The sequence below is a fragment of the Mustela erminea genome, chromosome 20 (assembly GCF_009829155.1).
Source record: "Mustela erminea isolate mMusErm1 chromosome 20, mMusErm1.Pri, whole genome shotgun sequence".
NCBI classification, from domain to species: domain Eukaryota; kingdom Metazoa; phylum Chordata; class Mammalia; order Carnivora; family Mustelidae; genus Mustela; species Mustela erminea.
In genome coordinates, this window is record NC_045633.1 from 6,926,348 (window position 1) to 6,945,617 (window position 19,270).

The following is a 19,270-nucleotide window of genomic DNA, read 5'->3' on the forward strand; positions in this document are numbered from 1 at the left end:
GGTTCCTTAGCATTCAGGTCCCCGCTCAGAGATGTCCCACCCTGTGAGCCCTCCCTGTCGTCCCACTCTGACTAAAGCCCAGCCCCATCTCCGTGACTCACCGAGTCTTCTTCTGTCACATCACTCTCTTTCAGGGCATTTTCCCCTTGATCGGAAATTTTTTAAATTTAATTTTTTACCTTGTTGCTTTGTCTTGGACAAGGTCCACCATTCTCCCATGGCCCTGGCACCCGACTCCCCTGCCGCCTCTCCTCATTGCCTTGGCACCCTTTCATGCCAGGAATGGTCTTTTATTCAGTGTGAATTTACAGTTATACCACTCAGAATAGAAAGCTAGACATTTTTCTTTTTAAGTTGCTTATGGTAACCAGAGTATGGCTCCTATTCCAAAGAGTCCTTTCTTTGTCGGCTACATAGTTATTTCTGTGGGAAAAGGTCTTCCAGGGTTCAAGGTCAAAAGTTCTAGGCCAGCATAGCAGAACCAACTTTATACCCTTTTCATTCTTGAATTCTGAGCCCTGTAAGTGGAGAGCCAGCCAGTGTAGGAAGGAGGAAGGAGCTGAAAAAGAGACCAAGGAGTCCATAGAACATGGTTGTGAGCCTCTGTTCTGCCAGTTATTGGCTCTGTGATCTTTTGCAAATATTTGACTTCTCTGAACCTCAGTTTTCTCTACCGTGATATGGGTATAACAATGCCTGTCCTGCAGGGAGCTAATGGGACTTAAGCGAGGCTTAAATGGAACTTCAGTTTATGAAAGGGGCCTAATTTGGTACTAGTGATGTGGGGTAAGTGATGCTCCTTAATTTCCCTATCGCTTTTTGGGAAGATTAGTAGGACCTCAGTACAATTTGAAAAATGCTAATGTCTCCCCTTACCGCCCATCTCTCCCAGCCCAAAACCAGGTCTCCATGTTTTTGATTTCACCCTCCTCAGTACCAAATTCTGCCCCCTGGCCCCCTCACCCCCTTCCTGACGCTGATCTCAGCTGGTGTGGAGAGGGTAGTGGTTTGCTTCATCCTTCCTTAGCTAAGACAACTCTTCCAGACTTACTTGTACTTCTATCCAGAGCATATCTGCTAATTCAAATGATTCCAGAATTGGTAGAATTTCTGTTATTAAAAAAAAAAAAATTAAGCCCTCTAGAAGCCGACTTAAGGCAAGGGGCCATGGTGCATATACAGGCAGATCAGTCGTGCTTGGGGGTCACCCTCTTCTAGCTCCTCTTGCTTCTCCCCGATTCTTCGGGCGGGCAGGACACTGACAAGTGGGCAGCTCAGTGGCCTTAGAGCATCGAGTCCATCTAGGGAGGTGGCTCCCTTCACTTAATTCTCTTCATATTAAACTTTTCAAATGAGACCTCGGGGTACCTGGCTGGTTCCATCAGCAGAGCGTACAACTCTTGATCTCAGAGTCGTTGAGTTCAAGCCCCACACTGGGTGTAGAGATTACTAAAAATTTTTAAAATAAAAAAATAAACAATGGGTCTTTAAAGATCTAAAGGTCGGTATGCATATAGGGTACTTTTTTTTTTTGAACCATAAACCTCTTGTTTGAGCAAATTTTAGATTTCGAGAGAAGTTGCAGAGGCAGTGCTGGTTGTTCCCAAATGCCCCTCACCCACTTCTCCGACTGTTAATGACCCAGGTCCCCAAGGTGCATTTGTCACCCCCCAGAAACCAGCCCTCCTGCTTTACTATGGACAAAACTCCATATTTTGTTCAGATTTCACCAGTTGTTCCACCAGGGGCCATGTTCTGTCCCGGGCCCGCTCCCATCCAGGAGGCCACGGTGCATGCGGCCGCCTCTTCTCCTGAGTCTCCTCTGGGTTGCGACAGTTTCTGTCCTCCCTTGTGTTTTCGTGGCCTTGACAGCTTTCGGGGAGGGCCAGTCTGGCATTTGGAAGGATGTCCTCAATTCACGTTTGTCAGCAGCTGTTCACCTGGTTGGACTGGCCCGGGGGCCTTGGAGGAGGCAGACCACAGAGGTGAATGCCCTCCTGCTCGCATGCTTCCACCGGGAGCCCGGTATCAGCCGTTGTGAGATTCACCCCATAAAGGCGGTGCTGGCTTTACTCACTGAAAGATGTTTTCCCCCTTTGTGCAGCTGTTAAAAAACCTGCTCCTGCACCCCCGAAACCAGGAAACCCACCTCCTGGCCATCCCGGGGGCCAGAGTTCTCCAGGAACATCTCAGCACCTACCCAGCCTGTCACCAAAGCCAACCACGCGAAGCCCTTCTCCTCCCGCCCAGCATGTGGGCCAGGCCCCCGGCCAGCCCTGCACCACCTCACAGCCTTCTGCACCCCGGAGGTACTCGAGCAGCCTGTCCCCGATACAAGCTCCCAATCACCCACCACCGCAGCCCCCGACGCAGGCCGCACTGCTGGGGCACAGCAAACCGAGTAGCCAGGGCCCGCCCGCTCCCGTGGCTTTGCCCAGTGAGCCTGGACTTGAGCAGCCGCTTCACACCCCTCCCCAGACTCCAACGCCCCCCAGTACTCCACCTTTAGGAAAACAGAACCCCAGCCTGCCAGCTTCTCAGACCCAGGCGGTGAGTAATCCCGAGATGGCACAGCCACACACCGGAACCTTACCAAGACCAAGACCAGTACCAAAGCCAAGGAACCGACCCAGCATGCCTCCACCCCCACATCCTCCTGGTGCCCACTCGGCTGGGGATGGTACCCTCACCAACGCTGCTCCCACTGCCTCCAAAATAGTCACGGGTAAGTGAGAAATCAGCTCAGACCTTTCCCCCTTCCACACTACATTGCATCCAGACTCTCCCCTTTCGTTTAGGCCTTGGTTTTCAGTGGGGGCAGCAAACTGTACCCACTGGCCAGATCTAGCCCATAGCCCATTTTTGTAAGTAAAGTTTTATTGGGACAGAGCCACTCTAATTTGGTAACAAACTGCCTTTGGCTGCTTTTGTGCTAATGTAATGGTGGTATAGACCTTTCAGAGAGTATTTGGCTCACAGAGCCTGAAAATATTTAATGCCTGGCCCTGGAAGTTGGCTGGCCTCTGACTTATAGTATCATATGTGTTTAAGACCTATCTACATTTACCTTTTTCCAAGTCTAATGACCTAATTAGTGGAAGGTATTGTACAACGTGAGCATGAAATTCATTTCTTAGCGAATTCCCCATTAAGATACTTACCTTCCTTCTAAAGCTAAAAATGTTCATAGTAAATGAAACATTTCAGACATAACTTTAAAAAACGTGATCTGTGCCCATTTGGATGCTCCAGGAAGGGAGGTCTTGGGCGTGAGCACATCAGAGCACCAGTCCTGAGTGTTGAGGGAGGGAAGGATCAAGAATTTCCCATAATTCCCATGGAAACCTGTTTCAGGTAGTGATGATTGTATACATTTCTGTGGGCTACCTAATGGGGTGTATTTTTTTTTTTTAAGATTTTATTTATTCATTTGACAGAGATCACAAGTAGGCAGAGAGGCAGGCAGAGAGAGAGAGAGGAGGAAGCAGGCTCCCTGCCGAGCAGAGAGCCCGATGCGGGACTCGATCCCAGGACCCTGAGACCAGGACCTGAGCCGAAGGCAGCAGCTTAACCCACTGAGCCACCCAGGCACCCTGTATTTTTTTTTTTTTAAGGGCAGTCTAGAACATGATCATTTTAGTTAATTATGATTTCTTTTCAAAGTTCCACCCTGAGGGCTCTAATACACTATTTGATTTAAGGATGGGGTAGATTGAGGGGGGGGGTTAATGTGTTTTTTAAAATGGCAGTTAGGAGCTTTGAATCACAACAGCTTAGTTTTAAATTTCCTATGTGGAGCTAGTTTTAGAGAAGCTGAAATATACCTCTTGGCTGACCAGCTGTATTACACATCTCTGCTGAAACGAGCCAATGGTATCCCCCAGACTGGTACCCCAAATAACGATGGTTAACCAATTAGTCTTTCTTTTGATAACCCTATTTCTTTTTCAGGAATATACTGCATAAATGCACTGTTATAAATGGTTAATAATTTCTGATGATACTCCAGCTTCTACTTTTGAAAAACAAAGCCATATTGGTGTGTTTGTTTGTTTGTTTCCCAATAGATGCCCTCACAGGTGGGGAAGGTTCCCAGGACTAAGGTCTGTAACCACCCCCAAGCAGCTCGCTCCACAGCTCCAAATGCTCCTGCTTAGCCGTGTTTTGCAAATGTGCTTGTGACTCTGTGCTCAGGAGCAGCTCCTTGAGGCCCCTGCCACCGTTCTGTAGTGTTAGACAAATTCCTTATGCTGAGCTGCTGTGCTCGCAGTTCAAGAGGTAGATGTCCGTAGATTGAGAACCCAATTTCAAGCAACTCTCGTAAGATAGGAGGAGTGTCTTCTTTCTTGTTGGTAAGCCTTTCCTAAAGGGTCCTGCTCTTCTCAGGGATTTACCTGTCATTGATTGGCTCATCACTTCCAACCAAAGAGGACTCGGGTGCAGTCAGCCCAGAAAATTGTGTTCCCTGTGTCTTGAGCTTTAATTTTTTTAATTGTATCTTAAGTGCAAGTTAACCGCATGGAGCTTCTTAATTTGATGTTGGAAATTCTGAAGACCAAAAAAAAAAAAAAATTCCTCCAAAGATCCCACTAAATTCCTTTGCATTCCAGCATGCTTACATTTTGCTTTCTTAAACCATATGAGCTTTTCCAGGGGCACTGTGAGGCTCATCTAAATCCTGCCTTTGGGTCTGCATTTGGACACCATAAGGCTCTCTTTAAGGGTACCGTTGCTCTCATCCACTGAGCTGAGCCTTAAACCTATGGTGGGCTACTTCGGCAGAGTATTCACAGCTTTGGTCTGAGTAAGACTTTCTGGAGAAATCAGAAAGGGAAACTAGAGTGTGACCTTTAGGACATGGAGGAGGGCACGGGGGTGAGTCCTCTTCCCCACTCCCTATAACCCAGAGAAGCCTGGGGTTGCCTGACAGGGTGTGGAAGTCATATATAAGAGTGAAGTGACTAAGCTCTAATCAACATGTCAGTACTTGGGACACCCCAAACTTCTCCCCTCCACCTAGATCTTTCCCTCTTTTTGATGGAAAACTACAAACCAGAATCGTGTCTTTTGTTTAATACCATTCTCAGCTCAGGTGTCTTTCTTCCAGAAAGCCATCTTACTGACCCAGTACAACCCCATAAGGCTCTGTACTTTATAATTATCAGGTCAGGGAGATTTTATATGAAAACTACTTTTCCTTAAGATATTAACGAAGTATTTAAAAACCAATCTATGTTATGAACTCTCCTACACTCAAGAAATTCCAGGTCACCACAATGACCTCTGTATTGCAGAATTAACTTTCAGTTGCTTAAAATGGCCTGGACTGCCCCCGGGAACACACAGAAGGCCAGCATTTAGGGCTCATGAATCCTCTATTATTAACCATTCCTGGATACGGCCATTGGGTATTTCAACATAACTTCCAAGGAAGGTGGTTCTTTATGACGACATCATGTTTTTACATGGAAAACCACGAACAGATTCCTAGAAACAGGTTATTTGTTTAGAGCAATTAATCCCCAAAAAGTAGAATTAAGGCCTGGGGCTTAAGATAAACTCTTGGGGGCAACTGTTGCTGCCGGGCACCTCTGGCCGCCAACCTGGGCCAGCTCAGCTGCAGCCCGGGGAGAACGGTGGGACTCTGATGTCACTGGAACCTCTTCTTGGTCATTACTGTAGAAAACACAACCAGGCTTTTAGCTGCGAAAGTAAGAGAGTTTACATCTTGCTGTTTTTAAAGTAATAGATTCTAGCCAAGAGTGTTCTAATTTCAACATTTTATTAAATAATTTAGATGTATGACCTGCCATGTTCAGTAAGAACTGAAATTGGAATAATTAATGGTAAGGAAAAGGCACCTGATTGGCCAAAGCATTTGTGCTACTTGATGATCATGTTTGTGCACTAATGCCTGTTACTAACCGGGCACGCTCCCCCTGCCTGCTTGTATCCCTACTAATAGTGCATGTACTAATGGAGGCTGGCTTCGTTCATGCTTGCTGTCAATCACCCTGAGTACAAAGCGTGTCCACAGCATGTGTCAGGTGCTCAAGGGCTAGCCCTGTTACTTCTCTCACTCCTGTTCTTGTCTATACCGGGCCGGCTTGAGATGTAATAGGAAGAGGACCTTGTAGACTCGGATGTGCCTGAATTAGAATTGCAGCTCTGTGTAATGACCTGGCTGATGAGTAAGAGGGGGACACTTGGGAAAATTTCTCCTGAAGGGGTGAAATCAGATAAAATAAGAGAACATCTTTCAGTTCTTAATTTACACGGAGTCTTAAGTAAACGGTAGCCATTGATGATCATTTTTATCTTGGGAAAAAACAAATAGATGCTCAGAGTTATGTATTAGATTCATATGTCAACGCTTTAAAAATTCCTATGTCCAGACACAGCCTTCTAGGGCTGGGGCCCAGTCATCCCTATTTAGATTTTTTTTTTTAAAGAATTTTTATTTATTTATTCGACAGAGTTCACAAGTAGGCAGAGAGGCAGGCAGAGAGAGAGGAGGAAGCAGGCTCCCTGCCGAGCAGAGAGCCCGATGCGGGGCTCGATCCCAGGACTCTGGGATCATGACCCAAGCCGAAGGCAGAGGCTTTAACCCACTGAGCCACCCAGGCACCCCTGCCCCCAATTTAGATTCTGATGCACTGCTTGGTTTTCCCAGTTCTTTTGTGGGTTAAAAAGACAATGCTCTGGAGCAAAAGACATTTCTTAATATTTTGTGATATTCCATGAGTCTGAGAATATCCACGAGGCCCCCATCCTCTGCACAACGGTACGCCGTATTGCTCTCGGGATCGTCCTTAAACAAACTCAACACTCCACTAGTTCTCATGGTGTTCTTTTTAAAAACTGACCTCTTTTTATATCCTGAAAGACATGCATTAAAAAAAAGAACAACTAACCATGGATATTGAAGGAGATTTGGAAACTAGAAATAAGAAGGCACTATTTGTATTCTATTTGTTTCTCTACTCTAGTTTTTTTTTCCCCCTAGAAGTCCAGGGAGTATATGATTCTAACTATTTTGCATATATAGATTTTGATCTTGCATTTTTTAATTTCACCTTACATTCTATGCTCCTTCCCATGTTCTGATGGAGTTTTAACAACCCATCTTTTCCAATGAATGTCTAACGTTAAGCAGACAGATTTTTGCTCAGAGTTGGACATTTCAGTGGCTTCTGAAGCAGAAGAAATAAACTTGCAGTTTATTTTTAATAACTAAACATCAGAATCATGTCAAGGTAAATATTAGAATCTTTGTAAAATAACCTTTCCCCCCTTTTTGCTACAATGAACCAGAGTGTCCAGACTCCTGCGTTATATCCTCAGAAGCTGTCTGCTCTGTCAGGACCCTCACCCGCGGACGCACAAAGTCCTGTGGGGCGGAGGGAGAGCACTACACCAATGAAAACCCAGGCTCCAGGGGCCAGCCCATCTGGCTCTGATCCTGTGTGAGGAGCTGAGTCTCTCAGGGTCTCCCTTTCTTACCTCTACACTGGTTATACTAGTGCTGCTTTGGGGTCATTTCACAGAGGGCCAGTGAGCTGACGCGATGCTGTGTGCGTAGCCCCTGGGACCATGTCTGGTGTGTGGTAGCTGCTCAGTGGTGCCACCGTCGTGATGAAGAGTAGTCTCCTTCTGAAAGCTAGCTCTGCACACACGCTGATTTTTCCTACTTCCTGTGTGTGAACAGATTTGCTGTCTTCTTTTTAAACATGGTTTAGCCAGCCTGGCTCTCTCGGTGGGTAGAGCTGGTAACTCTTGATCTCAGGGTCATGAGTTCAGGGCATGGAACCTACTTAAAACTTTATTTTTTTAAGATCTTATTTATTTGATAGAGAGAGAACGACCATAAGTAGGCAGAGAGGCTGGCAGAGAAAGAGAGAGGGAAGCAGGCTCCCTGCTGAGCAGAGAGCGCGATGCGGGGCTCGATCCCAGGACCCTGAGATCATGACCTGAGCTGAAGGCAGAGACTTAAGCCACTGAGCCACCCAGGTGCCCCAAAACTTTAAAATTATAATAAAATCATAAATAAAAATAAACTCAGCTGCCTTTAAAAAAATAAAAATGGTTCATGTAAGGGGCAGGGGGGTAAGGCTGGGAAATAATGTATCTGCCAACCTGAGGCAAACCAGGGAAGCAGGCGGGAGGCCTTATGCTCCCACCACACATTCTTCCCCCCCGCTGTAGAATTTTTGTGTATTCATCATAAAGAGAATTTCAGGAAAGTACAAATCCAGAAATTATATGCGATGGAAAGGAAGGAAGGAAAAGGATCTGTCCTCTGAAAAGGGTCTGTGGCTGTTTGGTGTTGGTTTGCATGGAAATCCACATATTAACAAGTAGAAATCTAATCAGCATGTATAGAACCTTTGCATCACGCGTCCCCCACCAGGCATGGCAGTTGCATAGTCTCTGATAAACTCTTTGGGCTAAAAAGAGACACTGACTGGTTGCACCATCTGTCTTGTTGGGTTGGGGATTGAATTTGCAATGGATTTCTTATACCAGTCTTGTCTTGGAGACATGACTACTCTGCCTGAGGCTGTAGGAAGGGAGGATTGGAAAGATGGTTGAGCTGGAGGGCTCTGGCCAGCCACAACATTTATTGAGATTCAGCTATTAAGCAGCTACAGTTCTAGGCGCTGGGGATGCCCTGAGCTAGACAGACACAGTCCCTGCTCTTCGTGACTTCCTTTCTGCTGAGGTCAAGTCTAAGACATTGGGATCCCTGCTCCGTGCACACAGCCCACCCTTCCCTTGACTGCACCACTGGACACTGCAACTCAGCACAGTTCAGTTGGTTTTACCATTATCGTAAGACTGGAATTGTCAAGTGCATTCAGCCCTTGAACCCTCTCACACCTTGGCACCTCCATCCATCTAGAAATTTCTCTTGAGCTGTGGTGCACATGAAACCGGAAGAGCTGGGGCCGCCAACCCAGGAGCCCTTGTGAGAAAAGGTAGTAGATAGATCTTGCAGCTCAGAACTGTAGGGTTGTGCATGAGCAGGAAACAGTTTCAAAGCAGTGCGCCCCCTCCCCCCACTGAATGCACATGCGTGTGCCCCCAGCCTGCATGGAGAAGGAACAAGTGAAAGAGAAATTATGAGTAATTCTTAAACATATTGGGGAGACTCCCAGCATGCTCTAGCCCAGCAACGTGAAACTACAGCAAATCTGAACCTCTCCCTTCTCTCCTGCACCTGTCTTAAAACTGGGCCTCTCACCAGGCCCTCACAGTTTGCTCAAACACACACCTACTGGAGAAACAAATTCTGTCTTGATCGGGGGGCCATCTCCCCCACTGAACCCCCCGACTTCATTAAAGCTGGGTCTGGCTTGTTCACTGTTGTGCTGTCTCAGGTAGACACTCAGTAAGTACTTATTCATGAATGAATGCATCCGAGCTTCTCTGGCCTCACGAAGAGGCCATCCATGACAGGTGAAGATGTTTCTTGTGGGTTTTGAGGAGTGAGGGACTGATGGCTTGAGGTTTCCGGTTGCCCTCTCGCTAGAGGAATTCCCGCCAACATAAGACATGAAAAGAAACTTCTAAGTATTAGAAGGAGAAGAGAAAATCGGTATTTGTGAGAGGCTGGTGATCTACCTCAGTGATGGTCACCCAGGGGTTGACATCTGGCCATGTCTGGAGACAACATTTGTCACAGTGAGGGTGAGAGGGCTGGCTGCCACTGACATCTTATGCATGAAGGGCAGGACGGCCGCCAAACATCCCACAGGGCACAGGACAGCCCCTCAGCCCCGACTGACCCAGCCCAAAATGTCACTGGCGCTGAGGTTGGCATAGCATGAATTACAGGAGGACGGACTCCCAGGCCCGAGAGGAGGGGGGCTCTGTCCAGTGAGGTGCACACAGCCCTGATTTGTGAAGAGGTTTTAGCTAGCGTGTTGGTGCAAAGAATGAGGTTTCCTCTCATCGGCAGAACGAGCGCCCTGTCTGAGGGCTCCTGGGAAGGGCCACCAGAACCAGGAGATAGGGCTGTGCCACTCAGCTGCTCTGGGGTCTGTCTGAGAGGCTTGACTCAACTTCCAGGGGCTGACGGTGCCTGTAGTGAGCGAAAGTGTGTGTGCATGGGCTGACTCGGACTGTCCAGCTTCTCTTCTAGAGCGCCGGCGAGCGGCCTCGTGAGCATTACCATACGCTGACAGCATGTCTCCTGTTTTTGTCCAGACACCAGTTCTAGAGTTTCAGAGCCGCTTCGCAGCACCTTTCCTGACATGCATTCAGACTCAGCCAGCAAAGACCTGCCCGGACGCATTCTGTTGGATATAGACAACGATACAGAAAGCACCGCCCTGTGAAGAAAGCCCCGCCCCCTGCCCCGCCCCCTTCCACTGTGGAGCCCGGAACCGGGCAGGTGCATGGTTCTCTCCGCAGCCCAAACAGTGAAGAGCTTTCAGTGAAGGGAAGAAGGTCTGGCATGCAGGCCTTTGCCTTCCCACAGCCTCAGGAAGGAGAAGGTGGAGGCTGACACTTTAAGCTGAATGATCTGTGTCTTTGAAGAAGTTGGTTTTCTTTACACGGGAAAGAAATCATGCCAAAAATTTTTTTAAAAAAAATTTTAAAAAGAAAGAGAAAAAAAGAAAAAAGAAGTACCTAGAATGGAAGGAGTATTACTGCCGAGACGCGCCTAGGAAGCTTTGTCACTGCCGTTGAGGCAGGTGGCACAAAAGGCAATTTGGAATGAAGAAGAAGTAGTGCGTGAACAATCTATTTAATAAAATACATGCATTATGCAAATCGCCTACTTCCTGCTACTTGGACTTTCATTCTTATATATTAGGAGGGAGGTTCTTCTCCTTCGCCATTGCTGCAGAATCGTTTTGTATGAAGTATGGTCGTCCCTCCCCGACCCCCTCCAAACCGTGAGCATTGATGGTGACTGCTGGATCTGTCACCTCAGCAAGCTGGATGTGACTTGTGCCTTGTTGGATCGCCAGAATGTAGAAGGAAATGTACTGTTCTTTTTTTTTTTTTTTTTAAACAATGTAATTGCTACTTGATAAGGACCCGAACATTATTCTAGTTTCATGTTTAATTTGAATTAAATATATTCTGTGGTTTATATGAAAACTTTATAATTCTTGGAAGCAAAACTGTGGCTTTGTGTGTGTGTGTATGTGTGTGTGTGTGTGTGTGTGTGCACGCGCATGCGCACATGTTGTCACCTCACCAAACAGAATTTGGCTGAGACCTCAAAGATCCCTGGGCCCCCAAAGTGCTTCTTGCACTTAATAATGTCAGTGAAAATATATATACCTATAAACCCACTTCCCCCTGTATCTTAAATTTATTTTTGCTGAAGGCCGACTCTTCCTCTCTTCCTCCTCAGACGCCATCCCCCTGCCCCAGACTGTAGATCGGGCTCCCTATAAAGACCAAGGGTGTTGGTATCGGTTGCTCATTGGCCTTGAGCCCCCTCTCCAGGGAGGCCACTGCCCAGGCAACTCTGTGGCACCTTGGACCGCTCCCTCTACAGCTCTGGTGCTCAGGAGGAGAGCAAGATGCCATGCTTGCCAAGGAGATGGTGTGGGTGCCCGGGGACCAGGAAGGTCGGTGCTGGACGTTCTCCCCAGAGTGGCACACATGTTTTGTTATTGATGGCTCCAAAACACAACACAGACCTTCTCTATTTGAAGAGACGTTTCAGTTTTCATTCTCCATTTATTAAAATCTCCCAACCCCAACAACTCCAAACTAAAGAAAAACGGTAATCATTTGATTTTTGTCTGCATGTCAAAGGTAAATACCAAACCAAGGCTACGGCCCATCTTCTTGAACGGGCAAGGCCCAGAGTGGGGCATGGAGGTCAGCTTGTGTTCAGAGCCGTAACCGCATCATGATGGAAGCATCTCCAAGGTCCCACAGAGAGGTGATTACCCCTGCTGGGACAGTCACCACCTCACTGTCCCATTCTGGCACAAACACCATCAGAAAGGAGAGGTTTTATAATGTGAACTCTAAGTGGCCATCCCTGGTCATCAGGAGGGTGCTGATGTCCAGGAAGCTGCTGCTGAGTGTCTGGTCCCCTAGAGCTTTCCTCACTGTGACACTTGCTTCTCGTTACGATATCTGGGAAGTAGACCAGAGGGGGTGCCCTAGAATCTTGTGCTTTAAGAAAATCGGAGAAAACTGTGTGTACTTCCCAAGTGCTGGCATTGACTATTTTTCCGCTTAATTCCCACAAGGCTGCTTCCCCTCAAACAAGTGGCCAGAGGGATGGGCATTTCCACAGCAAATCTTTACTGGCCGAGGGGCTGTGGGGCTTTGGACCTGAAGAGCGGCCAGCCCTGTTCCCTACAGCCCCAGCCGTCCGCCTTTCTCCATTCTGGGCTCTGCTGGGGTCTGCACAGGCTGTGTCTGCCATGTGCACGGCTAAGGTCAAGGGCAGGCCCACAGAGCCAGCCCTGATGCCATCTTTGGGGTGGCCCTGCACCTTGGCCCGTGATTCCAGTCCTGGGTTAGAGCCACTCCTTCGCCCAAAGTCAGCAGGAGTGGAAGGCGAGTGGTGGCCTGTGGGTCTCATTCCCTGTACTCGGAAGGTGAACCGGGCAAGTTCAAACGCTAGCGCGCTCAGCCCTGGCGAGGGGTCTGCTGCCAGGCTGGGAGGTCTAGTGGGTCTCTTCGCTTGTTTATCCCTCTGAATTCTCCCTTGGTGTTGCACGACAGACAAGAAGACTGAACAGAAGAGAAGAGGTAGCTTTGACACTTTTCTCCCCCACCTTCTGCCCCCCATTCCCTTTTAAGAAAAGCACTAAATGTCACGTTGAAAATGAACTCCTTTGAAGCCTCACAGTAAACAAACAAAGCTTTATTATTTATTCCCTTTCATTACAAAAACAGGGCTCGGACAACAGACTGGACCCCTGGGTTCACCCCCACATTAAGCAAAGTAGCCCCAGAGAAAAATGGCGCAGCTTACACAGACGATGAGGTGGATGTCCAGAAGGGTTTTTACAAGGGGATTTTCCTCCAAGGAAGCTATGACCGGTTCCACGGTGCTTGGGGGTTCCTTGCCCAGGCTCTCCATTCCACAGAGCCACAAGATGGCTCGCATCACTTTGGACTGCTTTGGGGTCGTGTCACCTAAAAGAACCCAAATGAAGGTCAGAAGGGAACAGAGGGGCCGACCAGCTGTGTTCCGTGCCCAGTGAGAAATTTCCCATACCTTTTCTGGGAAGTATTCATGAGGACCTTAATCTTCATGAGGACCTTTCATCATTTTCAGATGAAAAGACGGAGCCTCATTTGACTAAGTTGGGTGAAGCCCCACAGCTGGTAAGCGGTAGCAGAGGTGGGTTTAGAAGCCACATCTGTCTGATTCCCTCCTCTCTATCACACCATCTGCCAGGAGGCCCAAGGCAGGGAAGGGCACTCTTGTGGAAAACTATTTCCCCATTTAGAGCTGGGGCTGCAAGCTCCATGGCCTTTAGGGCTAGTCACGTGGTCAGGACAAAACACTTTGCTTATTAAACTTGTCAAAATATGAACCAGAAAAGATTCTCTCATTTTTCTTGTAACACATGGCCTTCTGGATCTATCCTTGGACTTCCATCATTAGGTTGACATGGATTCATAGCCGCAGAATGTTTGTCTGTACATGTATATTGACAGATGTAAAAGGCCACATGTGATGGTAAAGGACAGCCCACGGCTGCAGGGTCATGGCGCAATAGGGATGGGTGGGGACCTTGGCTCACTGAAGGGCACAGCTCAGTCTGAGGGGCCGGCTTTCCAAATTCTGGACAACGTTAGTCATGCAGACATGGGGGCCCAGAGTTGTTACATCTTCCCATGTTTCAAAAGGAGATGGAAATCTGGCATTTTATGTGAAATTTCCCAAGTTTTCAATGTCGGCTCACCTTTTATTGAAATGGTAGGTGGACTACACCACAGTATGTCTACAGGCTGCCAGTTTGAAACCAGCAATTTAGAGAAAGCCAATAGCATTCCAGCCTGCCTGGCGGGATCTCATGGGGACTAAGGGAGCCGTGTTGTAGCAAGTCACTCAACACCCACTTGCTGTTACTATTCTCCACTGAGCTTCTGTTGAAAGTTAGAACAGACATGGGGAGTCAGGGGATGCTAACATTCCAAGTACACCCCTCTTCTGGCTTGTGATTTGGTAGAAGTATCTCTCCTTAAACACCTCATGCTTCTTGGGTTTCCACTGTAACTGAGGAGAGGCAACTCACAGCTGTGGGGTTTGGATATGTTTTCTTGAACAATCTCCAACTGGATGTTTGTGATGCTGGCCTCTGGGGTCCCATTCTGAGAGACAGTAAGGGGCCGGGGAGTTGCTGGTGGCACCTGTTCCTTCTGGACCATGGGGTCATGACGAGTAAACCAGGTCAGGCGGCTTATCTAAGGAGCAAAGATGGATCAGATTAGGGTCCCCTGCTCCACCCCATGTTGGGCCTCCCGTGTGAGAATGCCCACCATGTCACTGTACCTCCAAGCTCCAGCTCCCTGCGCTCTGCACAGTCAGTGGACTTTTCCCCCCACAAAATGGACATTTCCCTGGCTTGCTTTCTTCAGCAGCGCTAATTCTGTTGGGATCTCACCCTCCTTCATTCTGGCCCCCCAGAGCTTAACCCTAGCCTGGGGCTTTTGGAGGACCTCCCACCCCTCCATCGTGCATTTCTCTAGCCATGGAGACTGAACTGGTTCATAGGTAAACATGTGTCGAGCTAACTGCATCAATGGGAATTGGGAACCCTGCCGGAAATGCTGGGACAAATGTGTTTCTGCTTTTGCTTGATGAGTATAAGAAAAGATAAAATCCCTGGAAACTGCCAGTCCTACATGGCCCTGAAAATTGAGGCAGAAATGAAGGATGGATTTGGTCCTCCATCCCAAATCAAGCTGTCCCTTAAAGCCCAATCCTGGATATTCCAGCTTCTTGAACAATCAAACCCTCTTCATTGAGGCCAGTTTGGGTCAGTTTTCTGTCGCTTGCAGCCAAGGGTCTCAGTGGTTATACAGTATCAAACCCAAACGTACCATCTCCTTGGAGGGCGACTCTGTGAACCAGCTCACACTGGACACGGTGATCAGAGTCACTGCAGACAGAACCATGGAGAAATAGAGGTAGTGGACATCCTTCACCACAGCGGGGCGGTCATCTGGCTGGTCACACCGAGGTTGCGGGTAAATGAAGTCCAGGACCAGCCGAATCAAGCCTAGGAGAAGGCCCAAGATCAGACCTGAGAAGGCCCCCTGCAAATCAGAGCAAGGCCATCTTAGAGACATCCAGGGTTACAGGGCAGCCAACCTGGGCCTCTGCAGACCTCAAAAAGCCATTTCTAAGAGTTTGACTTTCTAGGGATGGTTGATGTAGGGGTCAGTAATTTAAAAAGGATTGGAGCTCCTTATCTGTTTATCTTTCACACATAACTAATTATTGATGTGTAATATACTCATTCCTTGTAAATTTAGCTTCCCTGTTTCATGACAGTGCATCAAACAGAACCCCCGTGGTTGCTCTTCAAAGGCCAGCTGGCCCCCTTCCCACCTCCATCCCCAGAACTCATCCTCTGGAACACCACCCATGTCATTAAGACATCCTCATGGACGGTGCTTATCCAGAGCTACCTTTTCATTGGTCCGTTTCCAGAAACATCCCATGATGAAGACCACGGCCACAGGCGGCTGCAGGTAGGAGCTAATGGACTGGATGTAAATGAAGAGCTGGCCTCCCTGGCTGGCTTGGACTACGGGGATCCAGAGGATGGAGACCAGCACCAGCAGCAACACAAACACCCTAGTGCCAGGTGGAGAGAGCCCCTCGTTAGCATATTGCTCCCGGAAATACTTCCTGCTCTCTCTCTCTTTCCTGTTTTATTGAGGTAGAATTTACATACCACGAGATTCACCTATTCTAAGAGTAGAATCCCATAACTCCAGGCAACAATTTATCCTTTATCTATTCCTGTTTCTATGGGTTTGCCTTTTCTGGACATTTCATAGAAACAGGATTCAACAACATGTGGTCTTTGGCAGCCAGTTTCCTCCACATGGCGTGCTTTTGGTGTTCATCCACACATCATACGTAATCATGGTATGTCATTCATTCTTATTGTTGAAAAACACTCCACTGAATGGATCTACCATGACACGCCACTGTTTACCCTGCAGTGGTCAGTGGATACTTGTGTTGTCTCTACTTTTCTCCTCTTATAAACAAAAGCTACTGTGAATATTTGTGTTTGAGTTTTTATGTATTTCTGGGAATGCAATCTTTATGTAGGCATATGTTTTCATTTCTGGGAGTGCAACTGCTCAGTCATATGATAAGCTGTATGTTTAATTTTTTTAAAAGGTGCCGAACTGTTTTGAATGGTTGAACCATTTTACATTCCCGCTGGCAGAGTTAGGAAGGTTCCAACTTCTCTATCTCCTTGTCTGTCTTTCTGATTATAGCCATTCTAGTGGGCATGTCATGTCATGGTATCTCCTTATAGTTTTCTAGGATTACAATTTCATTTTGTAGATCATTTTAGATCACAAGTCTTTGTCAGCTATGTGGCTTGCAAATAGTTTCTCCTTATCTGTGGCTTGTCTTCTCATTTCCTTAATGGTGTCTTTTTTTTTTTTTTAATTTATTTGACAGAAAGAGATCACAAATAGGCAGAGAGGCAGGCAGAGAGAGAGGAGGAAGCAGGCTCCCCACCAAGCTGAGAACCCTACGCGGGGCTCGATCCCAGGACCCTGGGATCATGACCTGAGCTGAAGGCAGAGGCCTTAATCCACCCACTGAGCCACCAGGCACCCCAATGGTGTCTTTTGAAGTGAAAAAGTTTTGGCTTTTGATGAAGTCTAATGTATTTGTTTCTTTTCCTTTATAAGTTATGTTCATGCTGTCAGACCTAAGAACTCTTTCCCTAACTCAAAGCTGAGACAGTCCTTGGGGGCCCCAAGATGCTTATTAGCATGTATTTTACATAAGATTTGCATACCATCCATTTTGGTCCCTTTTGTTCCCCCCATTAGATTTCAGGACCTTACAGAAGCCTTGGTAGGAAAACCTTCCCCACACCACAACCCTGCCCAGTCCCCAGAACCTCTTCCTCCCTTTTACCTGGCTAACTAACTCCTATTCATCTCTCAGGTCCCACCCACTCCAGGCTGGGGACTCCTTTGAATCTCTACATCTCCTGGCTTCTCCTCATGGCACTCACTGGGGTTGTCGTTTCCGTTTAATTATCCTCTCTCTTTAATTATCTTTAGCTTTCTGAAAGCAGAAACTGAATCTTTGCTTTGTGTCTAGCCACCCGGCACATAGTAGGTGCTCAGTGAACATCTCTTGAATGAGTGGCTTATTCGTACATAGAGTCCTAATGAACCTCACCTTTGCCCTCAGAGGAGGCTGAGCCTCCAGCATGAGTGGCTGGTCAGTGTTTGCCTCTGAGTTGGCTCAGCTTTCTCCTTCCTGGGTTTCTAAACTGTTTACTCTCCTTCCCCAGTCCCACTCAGTGCAACCTTACCTGCCTACAATCATGAGCTCTTTCTCTGATGCCCGAGGCCGGACGTGCTTCCAGAGGTCCATGGTGAAGATGGTGCTGGCACTATTAAAGATGGAGGTGAGGGAGGACATGAGCGCCGCCACCATCACAGCCATCATGAGCCCACGGAGCCCTGGGGGCAAAAGGGAGGTCTATGGGCTCAGGCTTTTCCTGCTAACTGCCCCTGCCTCCACTCAGGACCCCGTTACCCCAGGCCCATGGTGCCAACCGATCTCCCAGTAGGTGCCACTGGGAGGAGGCAGAACTTGGGGTGGGAGCGAGCTGTAAGGAGGGACCGGGGCTGGAGGGGGACCATAATCAGGACCTGGGTTTTATCGGAGGCCTCTGGCTCTGGGGCTCAGTCCCTCAGCCCAGAGCGCATTTCCTCCTGCTGCCTTCCCACCCTGTCCTTCCCTCAGATCAGGGCCCAGTCAAGGTCTTCCTTTCTGGACACTCCAGGGGACTCCATCCAGGGGCGAGTGGACATTACCTGTGGGCAGGAGTTCCAGCACAAGTTTGGGATATGCGATGTCAGAGCAGCCGGAGGGGTTGCTACAGACCTTCAGGCAGGTCTCTGGATCTGCACAAGCCACTTGATCTGTGGAAGAAACAAGGTGCAGAGTGAGCAGACAGACCCTCTGAGCCCAGGCCAAGCCACAACATGGCCTGACGCAGGCCCATGCCAGGAGACAGGATGACTATCTATATGCATACAGCTCGGTGAAATAAAAAAAGATCCCAGACTTCACAAACCATTACCTTCTTACTTAGCCTTGCCCTATCTGTAAAATGGGACAACAACGTATGCCTACTTGGTACGATTATCCTGGGGGTTGGCTGAGATGACATATGCAATGTGCTTGGCCCAGAAGCCGCTATGTAGGAAGCACTGAATACATTTCAGCTGTTATGACTGTCACCCTAATAAAGCTGAGACACCTCGTGGCCATTCTCTACAATGTCCCTCATCAGGAAGCATCCCCTGACCCCCACAAAGGGACACATGCCATTCACATCTTGCCTGCAGTTCCTCCAGTGCACTGGAGAATGCCATTTCCCCCACATGGGATGATTATTTTCCAAATCCCTCTCTCCCCTAGCTCCTCCAGAGCTGTTCTCCTTTTAGGATCCTAACAACCCAGCTGTGCCAATTGGATGTCCCTGTCTTCCTCTTCCTGTGTTTCTGTATCGGGTCTTTGCTCTCCTGAACAGCATTCTGCTGTTCTGGAGTAAATCCACTCAGCCTTCCTGGCACCTGGAGTTCTTCATCTCCTCCTCGTATAATGACGAAAACATCCCAAGCATACAGGCCTAGGCCTCCTGCTTGGAGTCCAGAGTGTGTGACAGAGCAGATGCTCAACAGATTTCTGAGGGACAGAGGCTAGCTATCACTGCGCTCCTGAATGAGGGAAGAGATTATTTTCACTGTTGCACAGACGAAGAACCAAGACCAGGGACCTGAGTATAAATATCCAGCAAGGTCATGTCAGAGGCAGAGTCGAAACCCAGGTCTCCTGACTTCCAATCCAATTTTTCAGAGAACACCAAGAGAGTAGCTGCTTTTCTGTAATGAGTCTGGCAGGCACCCCACCCAAGGCTTCATCCTGGCCACTGGGACCTTCAGAACTCTGTATGGTCTCAAAGGTTTGGCACCTGTGTCTGAACAATACCTTTCTCATCACCTTCTGATTTCTTCAGCTCCTGATATCTGAGCTAACCAGCGCTCC

At 48.0% G+C, this 19,270-nt stretch overlaps 3 protein-coding genes across 11 annotated transcripts in view; 1 reads left to right on the forward strand and 2 right to left on the reverse strand.

Moving 5' to 3' along the window:
* ARHGAP17 (Rho GTPase activating protein 17) overlaps nt 1-11,104 on the forward strand; it is an 83,639-nt gene extending 72,535 nt beyond the window's left edge. For 2 of the 6 annotated variants that reach the window (XM_032326914.1, XM_032326918.1), the window contains 2 exons: nt 2,105-2,725; nt 10,210-11,104. In XM_032326914.1, the coding sequence (XP_032182805.1) occupies nt 2,105-2,725; nt 10,210-10,340 (752 nt within the window). In that variant the 3' untranslated portion in view covers nt 10,341-11,104. Of the gene's footprint in view, nt 1-2,104; nt 2,726-4,067; nt 4,573-5,797; nt 5,847-10,209 lie in introns of those variants that run through there. The other 4 variants (XR_004281696.1, XM_032326915.1, XM_032326917.1 and 1 more) reach the window with 4 other exon arrangements.
* The window catches only part of LOC116580553 (thyroid receptor-interacting protein 11-like), a 302,056-nt gene that overhangs the window by 75,019 nt on the left and 207,767 nt on the right, over nt 1-19,270 (reverse strand). The gene's annotated exons all lie outside the window — the stretch shown is intronic.
* The window catches only part of SLC5A11 (solute carrier family 5 member 11), a 41,684-nt gene continuing 35,249 nt past the window's right edge, over nt 12,836-19,270 (reverse strand). For 3 of the 4 annotated variants that reach the window (XM_032326922.1, XM_032326921.1, XM_032326920.1), the window contains exons 11-16: nt 18,034-18,141; nt 17,526-17,676; nt 15,634-15,802; nt 15,043-15,258; nt 14,235-14,403; nt 12,836-13,125 (exon numbers count right to left, since the gene is read on the reverse strand). In XM_032326922.1, the coding sequence (XP_032182813.1) occupies nt 12,923-13,125; nt 14,235-14,403; nt 15,043-15,258; nt 15,634-15,802; nt 17,526-17,676; nt 18,034-18,141 (1,016 nt within the window). In that variant the 3' untranslated portion in view covers nt 12,836-12,922. Of the gene's footprint in view, nt 13,126-14,234; nt 14,404-15,042; nt 15,259-15,633; nt 15,803-17,525; nt 17,677-18,033; nt 18,142-19,270 lie in introns of those variants that run through there. The other variant, XM_032326923.1, reaches the window with a different exon arrangement.